Source organism: Mytilus galloprovincialis, chromosome 3 (genome assembly GCF_965363235.1).
Source record: "Mytilus galloprovincialis chromosome 3, xbMytGall1.hap1.1, whole genome shotgun sequence".
Taxonomy (NCBI): Eukaryota; Metazoa; Mollusca; class Bivalvia; order Mytilida; family Mytilidae; genus Mytilus; species Mytilus galloprovincialis.
In genome coordinates, this window is record NC_134840.1 from 5246950 (window position 1) to 5259404 (window position 12455).

Below are 12455 nucleotides of genomic sequence, written 5' to 3' on the forward strand. Positions count from 1 at the left end.
AAACACACTTTTGTTAAGCTAGTAATTTACCTGATGTGCTGTAAAAGTATTGACATGATCTAATAATGGCTCCCTCAGTTCTGGACAAGTATCAAACACACTTTTGTTAAGCTAGTAATTTACCTGATGTGCTGTAAAAGTATTGACATGATCTAATAATGGCTCCCTCAGTTCTGGACAAGTATCAAACACACTTTTGTTAAGCTAGTAATTTACCTGATGTGCTGTAAAAGTGTTGACATGATCTAATAATGGCTCCCTCAGTTCTGGACAAGTATCAAACACACTTTTGTTAAGCTAGTAATTTACCTGATGTGCTGTAAAAGTGTTGACATGATCTAATAATGGCTCCCTCAGTTCTGGACAAGTATCAAACACACTTTTGTTAAGCTAGTAATTTACCTGATGTGCTGTAAAAGTATTGACATGATCTAATAATGGCTCCCTCAGTTCTGGACAAGTATCAAACACACTTTTGTTAAGCTAGTAATTTACCTGATGTGCTGTAAAAGTATTGACATGATCTAATAATGGCTCCCTCAGTTCTGGACAAGTATCAAACACACTTTTGTTAAGCTAGTAATTTACCTGATGTGCTGTAAAAGTATTGACATGATCTAATAATGGCTCCCTCAGTTCTGGACAAGTATCAAACACACTTTTTAGCTGTGGAGCTGGTAGTTGTAACATGACAGCAAAAGACTGAGGTTTGGTACGCTGACAACAACGTATAAATCCTTCCCATACTTTCTTCTGTTTCCATACCTGGATAATTATCATACTACATAAGTTATAGTTTCAAGAAAGCATGAAACTTTGAACAACAGTTTTCTTAAGAAGCATTGAAACCAGGATAAATCTTAGGTGTGTGACTTTAAATAAAGAAATGACATCTCATAAAAAAATATGGCTGATTCTAATTTACATTTGTTTAATCTAATTTTTGCTTTGAATAAATAAGACTACAAAATATTAATCTACAAAACAATGAATCCTTTTGAAACCAATTCTATTCTGACAGATTCCTTCAACTAAGATGTACCTGTTTTGTGATAAGTCTTTGTAAGATATTCAGAACAAAGCCTATAATTCTAGGGTACATTGACAATGACTGTAAAACGGTCCTCATAAATAAAGTAGGAATGGGAGTCTGTTCCATCAATGTCTTCATCACAACAGCCAATACTTCCTGGGTGTAAATATTCTTCTCACTAAAACATAGGTTTGTAGCTGAAAATAAACAAACATCATTTTATTTTATTTGCCAATACTGTAAATCAACTTATTTTTGTGATTGCTTTATTTATCATTCAACCATTTCTAGCCCACTCGTGGCATTAAAATTTTGAGATTTTCAAATTCACTTGATGTAGTTGTATAAGAATAGATCCAAGTTTTTAAATTTAACGATTTAGGTTTGCATTATTTTTCTACTATCGAAAGTCGCAAAAAAAGAATCGCTCACAAACAATAAGTTGGTTTACAGTTCATGTAATGTCATATTCATTATAAAGTCTAAGCCAAGCCTGTAACCATAAGTGGCTAGTTAATATCAATTAAAATAAAGTAAATTTCAAATTCCAAATAAAAACAAATTAAGAACAGTACCTTTGATGATAGTTTTCATGTCACATTTTGTAGGATCAATATTATGTAAGGCAATTAACAGCTCCACAGGGGATAAGGGGGAATTGTAAGCAGCATCTCCTGAAAAACAAAGCAAATAAATATAAAACAAGGACATATAAACTCCACATGCAACTATGGGTAATTGTAGTAGTATCTAAAAAAAAAAAGGAAACAATTATTAAAGGCACATAAGTATCACAGATCAATAAACCCTATCATTTTATTTCCATTATAAAATAATAGCAATTAGAAGATGAAACAATAGTAATTTGTAGGTAGTCTCCCCTTGAATATAAATAACATGATTAATCCTTAGATTTCTTTTATTATATCTTTTATGTTAATTTGAAGTTCTAGGATTTATAGGTTTAGTAATTGTGCTCAAACTATTTAAAGTGGTAACTTCCTTAGAAAATCTCACATTTACACATAGAATCTGAAATTGAGTAATGTATGGCACACTGAGACAGATTACTATAATTGAGTGTTATTAAGTAATAGATACTGGAGGCTACAAAGAGCCTGTAATTCTTATTTTACTTCATGCACATACACACAAAGTGTATATATCAGTAGACATTAATATGTCCTGGTTTTGACAGGGTTGTATAAAAGATGATATATACTTACCATGTCCAAGTAATCTGTTAAACACTTCTTTAACTACAATGGGATTCAGTTTAATCAGCTTGGACAGAGCAGCTATTACTTCACTCTGATAAACAAAGTTATAAATAGATAGTAATCAAACATGGTCAGAATTGTCAGCATTATCTGTTTGCCAAAAAAAACTTACTAAAGACAGGAAGATCCTCTCAAAATTGAAGAATAATCACTGTAAAATGCCTCATTATGATTTATATGAGAATAGACCAATTAAGATGTCATTGATTATTGGTAAACAATACTTTAAGTTTTCAATAGAATACAAAATTTCCTTTAAGCTTGATATAAGCAGGAAATTAAGTACCCAGGAAAATCAATTTTTCAATAATCAACAAAAATTGGTAGGTACGAAAATATTAAATCGTGTTTTGAATGTATGCTAAAAGGATAAAAAGCTATTCAATATAAAGATGCATTGGACAAGACCAACATGATTAAGAAATTTAGACGCACTTACTTACAATATAACAGTACTAGTCAAAAGAAAACTAACTGTTATTATTTTTTAGTTAACCAGTTTTTGCTCTCACTCCTTAATGCAAATTGACAGGTGTTTGGTATTATTTAACAAATAACAATATTAAAGTCATTGGTTTGAACTGGAAATGGATCAAGTTATAAATTTCTCTCCTCAGAGCAAGCACAGTACAACAATACTATCCAAGTTGTTATTTCTGTGTCATTTTGGTATATTGTGGAGAGTTGTCTCATTTGCAATCATACCACATCTTCTTTTTTTATATCCAAGCAGTCAACAGCATACATAAATGAACTTATACATACCTTTGTTAATCCATTCAATACAGGAATTAAGAAGCGGACATCTGGTACCCTCTTGTGATAGAGATCTCTTACTCTTTCAACCAGTTCTGGTGATGGGGTTGCTAAATACAAAAAAAACATAATAATCTGATATCAAACATTTTCATCAAACTTTTTAATACATTCCCCTGTCTTGACAGTAAACACATATATAGAAAGTTATAAGCATACCATATGTCTTGACAGTAAACACATATATAGAAAGTTATAAGCATACCATATGTCTTGACAGTAAACACATATATAGAAAGTTATAAGCATACCATATGTCTTGACAGTAAACATATATATAGAAAGTTATAAGCATACCATATAAATGTTTTTAAATGCAAACACGCATTAACTTTATATGGATATTAATCATTATTGCAAAATGCATTTTTCATTGAATCAAGTTGTTTTGTGAGGTGAATTTTGTTTAAATAATTTCAGCTACCTATTAAATTCTAAAAAAGTTTAATAGTGCTCTAAGGAGAGTAATAAAATCAATGATTTTGTAACAATAAGAATGCCAGTAGTATAGTAATAGGGTATAGAATTGAAGCTGACTCAAACAAGTGAAACTGCGAGCTACTACTCACTGATGATACCCCCGCCACAAGTGGATAATATTAATAGTGTAAAAATATGCAAGTGTTCGGTAAACAGGAAGTTGTTGAGTGATGAATCTGAAAACGCATCACACGGTATAGCTGACTTATATTAACCCATAAACCAAATTTCAGAAATCCTTGTCTTGTAGTTCCTGAGAAAAATGTGACGAAAATTTTCAACTTGGCTATCATGTGTAAAATCATACAAGTGTTCGGTAAACAGGAACTTGTCGAGTGATGAATCTGAAAACGCATCACACAGTGTAGCTGACTTATATCAAGCCTGAAACCAAATTTCAGAAATCCTTGTAGTGTAGTTCTTGAGAAAAATGTGACGAAAAATTTTCAACTTGGCTATCAGGTGTAAAAATGATACAAGTGTTCGGTAAACAGGAAGTTGTCGAGTGATGAATCTGAAAACGCATCACACGGTATAGCTGACTTATATCAAGCCTGAAACCAAAGTTTAGAAATCCTTGTAGTGTAGTTCTTGAGAAAAATGTGACGAAAAATTTTCAACTTGGCTATCAGGTGTAAAAATGATACAAGTGTTCGGTAAACAGGAAGTTGTCGAGTGATGAATCTGAAAACGCATCACACGGTATAGCTGACTTATATCAAGCCTGAAACCAAAGTTTAGAAATCCTGGTAGTGTAGTTCCAGAGAAAAATGTGACGAAAAATATTCATGGGACGGACGGACTGACGGATGGAAGGACAGACAGAGGTAAAACAGTATACCCCCTTTTTTTCAAATCAGGGGTATAATAATAAATTTTCTGAAAAACAATCTTTACTATTATAACACAACACAATCAATTGAAATATATGAATATTCAATTATGCAGTGATTCATTACAAAATTATAAAATGCAATTTGATGACATAGTTAAAGTTCTATAATCTTGTCAATTTCAACAACTGTTTATTGTACCTGATTGATCAAAGTTCAATATAGAGAGAAAACTATTAAATAAAGATAACCTGATAACCTGAAAACCTAAAAACCTTAAAGCAGAGCTAAAACAAATCCTCACCTTACTCGTCTAATAGAATAACTATTTACAAAGTTCATGTTCAATATTGTGACAATTATAGGAGTTGAACAATTGCATTATGTAACAAAGATTCTGAGAAAAGACTCATCATCTCTTTATAACTTTGGTGTATGAAGCATTGTAGATATTAGATGCCTATACCTAGTTGTAGAAATGGCAAAGTCAATGTTTGGATATGGAAACCGTAAAAAAATAATAGCTTCAAAAATACCATTTAGTACATAGTATTCTTAGAATCATAATGTAAGTGTTACGTAAAAGGATGATTCAAATTACAACATCACATTGTCATCTGGGACTCGAACTCAGGAACCTTGTGTTTAAAGGTAGCTCTCTAACCGGCTGAGCTAGGAAGTACTTCCGTAGCTAAACCGCTTACGGCTGGATAAAAATCTACTATTTAAGGATCGACACAAAAATCCCTTACTTCAGGTAGCAATTGTATAAACTTTAACTACAGATGTTTTTTATTTAAAATTTTAAAACCTTTGTGTCTATATAATTTCTCTCTTAAAGTTTTCCTTCATTCTTTGAAAAAGAAAATAAATATTGCATTTCATTCACCAATATTCCAATACCACATGCAAACCATGGAGATGTTTCCTCTACCATAATGAATTCATTATATATATGACTAGCACATGAGGCATCATATAATGGAAATCAAGAAGATTACCATAGTGTTTCACTGGACCAGTTGAATATTCTGAAATGGAACTGATTAATTAGTGATCAAATGGTCCTGATTAATTAGAGGTACTGATTAATTATTTCATTACTTTAAATACAGTAGTATACACATGCACCATTAGCAGTTATTCTAAACACACAATTTTTAACTTAATAAGTAGATATTATTAATAATTATTTGTTATCTCTCTTATTTCGGAAATTTGACCATAGCTCATATTAAAGAATAAAGATAAACACTATAATCAACATCAAAAATGCCTTCATTAGCAGATTATATGTGCAGAACTCATGTTTAATTGTTTTTTTCCCTCTTAAGGTGGTACCTAACACTACAGGGAGATAACTCTGTAAAATCAGCTAAACGTTTTAATTACTTTGTGTTGTTAAGGGTGGGTCTCATTGGAGTCTAAGAGTGACGCGGGATTGCCGATTTTTTGTAAGTGTGACACGTGAAAGTCAAATTATTGTGTCGGGAAAACGGGAAATGAGGTCTAGCGGGACCCGGGAAATGGCAAAAAAATGAGAATTGCTTACATACATAGTGTAAGCGGGATACGGGAATCTGACAAAAGATTAAGCGGGATCCGGGATCGGAACCCCCCAATGAGACCCCCTTAAGGGAATTTTAGGCTTCTCAATGATCAAAATTAGTGTTTGCCAAACTGCTATGTAACCCGTGTAATTTTTCTGATAAATTGATTGGTTCAAATTTTTGGAAATTTTTACTTTTTTGGCAAAGAGTCAAAGTAAATGCTTTGTCAAAATTTTATGAAAATTAAACGAGCCAAATTAATTTTAGTCAAGGTGTTGGGTACCACCTTAAGGAGGCTCAAGGGTATAAAAATTTCAGAAAAAAATTAAACATCATTTTATTTATTACTTTATTAGTTGTTACTTTATCACATGGTACAAAAATCATTCAAAATAATCAATTCGGTTTGGTCCCAGATGACTTATAAAATGTATATATCATTGATTAAGTGCCAAATTATCTCCCTTTGGTCCAAAAATGCCATCTTTAGGCATTAAAATTGAAATATCTTTTTTAACTCATTGGTGACCTATATTATTGATTATTATTTTCAAATAAGCTGTACTTAAACTAAACTATTGTAAAAATTGAGTGATTTCTGTAATTTAGTTCTTTTTTTATTTCGATATTAGCCCTATTTCTCCTATTAGTTCAACAGAAAAAAAGTACCTTTATAAACATGTACGCTTCTTTTGAAGGCAGATTGTGAGCGTAAATGAACGGTGACCCCTTTTTTATTTTATTTTTCTATTTATAAGTATAAGATAAAGTTCATTTATAGAAAAATATAGCGAAATCCTATATTAAGAAAAAAATAATAATTTAGACCCGTGAGCCCCCTTAAGTAGTGATGATGAACTGTCACATATCTGATAATATCATAAACTTTACTTTCTGTGACAAGTATTTTTCCTACAAAGCAATGATTTGTTGGAAAATTCCTGCTGAGTTATTATAATTTTCAAGAATTTTTTTAGATCTCTACTAACAAACAGAAAAGTAAAGCATTGTTATTAATAAGAACTACCGGTACAAAGTATCTAAAACTTTGATTTCACTAAGTTTTTTTTTACTAATGCAACAGAAACAAGCAAAAGCTGACAGAACCAACAAATGTGCCTCAAACTGAACAATTAATGAAAGAAAATAACAAAGAGTGCACACTGTTGTGCTATGTGTAATCCAATTCATAATTTAAAGCAATGTAAATAGGAAGTATGTATCTGACCATCAAAAAGTACACATAGGTTACAGCTTATCACATGAGTGGCTGACAAAATATTGGTCATTCAACATATTTATGTTTTCAGTCTCAGAAAGTGGTCAAATATTCAATCATGGTCATCTCATATATATATCCCATTTACCTATTTATGCCTGTGAGAAAGACCATGGGCAGATGCTTATTCCGTTTGCCTAACTGTCTACAGACAAAACAATAATGGTACTTATAAATATAAACAATGGTAGGACTATGATCTTGATAAACTACAATGAACTCAAGCTATTCTGATCAAAACTATTTAGCAACTATGAAGCTGCCTTAAACTAGCAAGAAATGTTATATCTTATGACTTGTCAATGTCGAGGCAATGGAAGTAAAAAAAATACTGTTATCTTTATAACTGACAGCTAGTATTGAATTCAGATTTTACCTTTATCTGTTAGTATATGTATAACCCTAGTAACTAGTGTTTCTGTATAACTGACAGCTAGTATTGAATTAAGATTTTACCTTTATCTGTTAGTATATGTATAACTGACAGCTAGTATTGAATTAAGATTTTACCTTTATCTGTTAGTATATGTATAACTGACAGCTAGTATTGAATCAAGATTTTACCTTTATCTGTTAGTATATGTATAACTGACAGCTAGTATTGAATTAAGATTTTACCTTTATCTGTTAGTATATGTATAACTGACAGCTAGTATTGAATTAAGATTTTACCTTTATCTGTTAGTATATGTATAACTGACAGCTAGTATTGAATTAAGATTTTACCTTTATCTGTTAGTATATGTATAACTGACAGCTAGTATTGAATTAAGATTTTACCTTTATCTGTTAGTATATGTATAACCCTGGTAACCAGTGTTTCTGCTCCTTTGGGACAGCTCTCTACCAGGGTCAGTAACTCTGGAGACTGCATTCCCATACCTTTTACCTATAAATTATTTACCAGTTTATATGAAATACATATGTTCAATTGTAGCTTCAGTCATAAAGTCTAAACACTTTGATTTGATGTAACTAATTGGAATTAGGTTTAAATTTTGAATGTACTGCAATATTGCAATAAGTAGAGAGCAACACTTACAACCACGTGAATGCAAGACAAATACTTATTGTTGTAAATGTGGGCATCTATTTTCATTCATATCATTGTAAATCAAAATTTCCAATAAATTTTATATTGGTGAATGCAATTTTTATGTGTGAAGTCTGAAACGGCACATAATTAACTACACAAAGACGTCATAGATCAACGATACTACCACAAAACAGGCATAGACCAATGATACTTCCTTGAGGAAGACCCGAACAAATGATACTCAACTACAATGTCATTACAAAACCCATCAGTAAATGATACTTCCACAAAGGAACTGCATATAATTACGTACATGAAGGAGACATGGTCCTATGATACTTCCACAAAGGAACTGCATATAATTACGTACAGGAAGGAGGCATGGTCCTATGATACTTCCACAAAGGAACTGCATATAATTACATACATGAAGGAGGCATGGTCCTATGATACTTCCACAAAGGAACTGCATATAATTACGTACAGAAAGGAGGCATGGTCCTATGATACTTTCACAAAGGAACTGCATATAATTACGTACAGGAAGGAGGCATGGTCCTATGATACTTCCACAAAGGAACTGCATATAATTACGTACATGAAGGAGGCATGGTCCTATGATACTTCCACAAAGGAACTGCATATAATTACGTACATGAAGGAGGCATGGTCCTATGATACTTCCACAAAGGAACTGCATATAATTACGTACAGGAAGGAGGCATGGTCCTATGATACTTCCACAAAGGAACTGCATATAATTACGTACAGGAAGGAGGCATGGTCCTATGATACTTCCACAAAGGAACTGCATATAATTACGTACAGGAAGGAGGCATGGTCCTATGATACTTCCACAAAAGGAACTGCATATAATTACGTACAGGAAGGAGGCATGGTCCTATAATAATTCCACAAAGGAACTGCATATAATAACGTACAGGAAGGAGGCATGGTCCTATGATACTTCCACAAAGGAAATGCATATAATTACGTACAGGAAGGAGGCATGGTCCTATGATACTTTCACAAAGGAACTGCATATAATTACGTACATGAAGGAGGCATGGTCCTATGATACTTCCACAAAGGAACTGCATATAATTACGTACAGGAAGGAGGCATGGTCCTATGATACTTCCACAAAGGAACTGCATATAATTACGTACATGAAGGAGGCATGGTCCTATGATACTTCCACAAAGGAACTGCATATAATTACGTACAGGAAGGAGGCATGGTCCTATGATACTTCCACAAAGGAACTGCATATAATTACGTACATGAAGGAGGCATGGTCCTATGTTACTTCCACAAAGGAACTGCATATAATTACGTACAGGAAGGAGGCATGGTCCTATGATACTTTCACAAAACAGTCATAGACCAATGATTCCATGAAGTAGGCTAATGATAATCAACTACTATGATTTTACAAAACCCATCAGTAAATAATACTTCCACAGTATTACAAAGTACATGTTTTGTTAATTAAGATTTGACTTACAGGTGTCTCCAATGTTCTCAGGATTGTACGTTTGATATCAGCAATGGCACCTGTATAAATTACGGCTAATCTGTTGGAATAAAAAAAGTTTATGTCAACTGGATCTATTATATAAGTTGTCAGATGTATGGAGTTCTATTAATTAACTTATTTCTGAATCAGTGTGTATGTACTCTTTTAATGAGTTACTTGTGAATAAGTGTGTTTATTTTTCTTTAATAAATTACTAATAAATCAGTGTATATATTCTATATCATATCTTATGTCAGTGTACACATACTATTTATTAACATACTCAAGAATCAGTTTAAATTATACTATTAATAAGTTGACTCAAGAATTATTTTGTATGTATTATTAATAACTTACTCATGAATAGTTGTGTATGTACTACTTAATAATTTTCTTACAAATTAGTATGTACTATTCAATAACTTACTCATGAATTAGTGTGTATGCACTATTCAATAACTTACTCATGAGCTAGTGTGTATGTTCTTTTCAATAACTTACTTGTGATTAAGTGTATATGTATTTTTCAATAACTTACTTGTGATTAAGTGTATATGTACTTTTCAAATAACTTACTCGTGAATGAGTTTGTGGTTACAAGGCAGAAGACCAAGATACAGGTATAAACACATTTTAATGACATCTTCTGTCCATGCATCTGGTATAAATTCTGAAACATTATTAATTAAATATAAACCAAACTTTTATATAATGTATATCTTATTAAAAAATCAAATAACTTGAATAATTTCTTTTTAAATTAGGCATATTTATAAAAATCCTAGATAGAAGAATTTAAAGTGAAGTTATTTGAATCTCCATTAGACTTACTTTTCTACAATAAAAAAATTACTGTCCAAAATTTAATGTGAATATGCAAATATAAATAAAGGTTTGTAACAATACAACGTTGAACCAATGAGTTTTATTAATTCATTTCTTTAAAGAGTCAAGTGAATTAATCATTTATAACTACCTTTGTTTCTTAAATTACCAAATATTTCTGGAGGTGGTTTTGGATCTAACAATAATTTCAGTGTTCTTTGAGCATATTTCTGAAAAAATTCAGGAAAACTTTATTAGCATGAAGTACAACATACAAATCCAAACATATTTTTTAATAAGTGTGGTAACAGTATTTATTTGTATTCTAATAGTTCCCAAAAATATCTAAATTAATCAAACCTAAATTAATTTTTTTTATCAGCAAATAGTGATACTATCTAGCACCTTTGGATAAAAATGTAACTGTGATATCACAGAGATATTCTTCTTAATATTGGTTGCAGACATTTTTGTGGTGGGTATCTAAAATATTAAGTCACGTTAATATTAATCTAGACACACAACTCTTATTCCTATAGGGGACAGACAAACTCACAAACCAGCAAAATAAAGTGTCCAACACCTGGAAACACACACACCCTGGATCTGACACTGCTTTTATTTTTGGATGGATGGACAATCAGACAAAGGTAACCTGTAATACTCACTATACAGGTTGGAAAATGAAAAAAGAGGTAACAAGTAAAACTGTGAGCTACTGCTCATTGATGAAACCTCCCAGGGACTAAACTTAACGCTCGCCCAGTCGCCCATGGCGACCAGATTTTCGGCTGGGCGGATATATTTAGTCATCCTGATCGCCCAGCTGGCAACTGTAAAAAATTTGAAGTAAATCCCATTTACCCTCTTTTTACCGAAAAACCAGTAGGTTCTTTCTAATAACCTAAACCCAGTCGAACAGCTATGTTTTCAATCCGAAGTGACTATACCTCCTTCAATCAGCATGTTTTCTTAACTCTGCTAAATTTTCTACGATTATTTCATTATTGAATAGTGTTTTCTTCTAAACTGGTCAATAAGCATTGCGAAAGGGATGTTTTCTAATTGTCCTCGGGGTCATTACAAGCCTGTGTTTGACGGTAACTTTTCCCTGAATCGCTTTTTACAAAAAAATACTTAATGTGTAGCGGAATCGGTTTTTATATATCTAAAATTATATGTAGGATGGCTTATTTCAATTTACAATTCATTTTCATTGTTATTATTTTGCTTACATGTTCGTATCCAGGGTAAACTAAAAAGTGTAGTTGATTTCTATTGGTTAATCAGTAAGGATTCTCAGTGTTTTACATAAGATAAATGATTAAAAGCTTTTCTTTTCTTCTCGGTAGTAATCAATAGTTGTTTAGAATAAAATATTTTCGAGTGCACCTTTATATACAAGTTTGTATCGAAGTATGCGGTTGGTTAAAGTTGTTATTTCTTTACCTGTAATTAGTATATAAAGTAGATATTTTATTAATTCGGCCGCTTGATCGTATAAAGCCAAGGTCTGTATAAGACATAATCGACATTTGGTTTGAATAAAACCGCCGTTGTTTATCTTTATTATTAAGGGCTTACGGGTGTATTATACCCCGATGTCTGAATAAGACACTGCAACTTGGTTTGAATAAAACCGATATGCTTTATTTCTCAGGGTGATTCTTTGTTGCTTTATTTGGTCCGGTTTTAGTCCATAGCGTGTTCTAGTAAGAATTTAGTAAAGTATCTTTTATATTTTGGGGGTTTGAATTTAATACTTAATGAGATTACGATAGAGTTTAATAGTTTAGGGTATTTA

General features: G+C 31.9%; 1 protein-coding gene across 2 annotated transcripts in view; it reads right to left on the reverse strand.

Moving 5' to 3' along the window:
* Positions 1–12455, reverse strand: part of LOC143067018 (symplekin-like) — a 43568-nt gene that overhangs the window by 3223 nt on the left and 27890 nt on the right. Inside the window, exons 20-29 of one of the 2 annotated variants that reach the window (XM_076239947.1) lie at positions 10803–10881; positions 10403–10496; positions 9815–9884; positions 8052–8160; positions 5444–5473; positions 3079–3179; positions 2260–2344; positions 1609–1707; positions 1043–1230; positions 589–765 (exon numbers count right to left, since the gene is read on the reverse strand). In XM_076239947.1, the coding sequence (XP_076096062.1) occupies positions 589–765; positions 1043–1230; positions 1609–1707; positions 2260–2344; positions 3079–3179; positions 5444–5473; positions 8052–8160; positions 9815–9884; positions 10403–10496; positions 10803–10881 (1032 nt within the window). The remainder of the gene's footprint in view (positions 1–588; positions 766–1042; positions 1231–1608; positions 1708–2259; positions 2345–3078; positions 3180–5443; positions 5474–8051; positions 8161–9814; positions 9885–10402; positions 10497–10802; positions 10882–12455) is intronic. The other variant, XM_076239948.1, reaches the window with a different exon arrangement.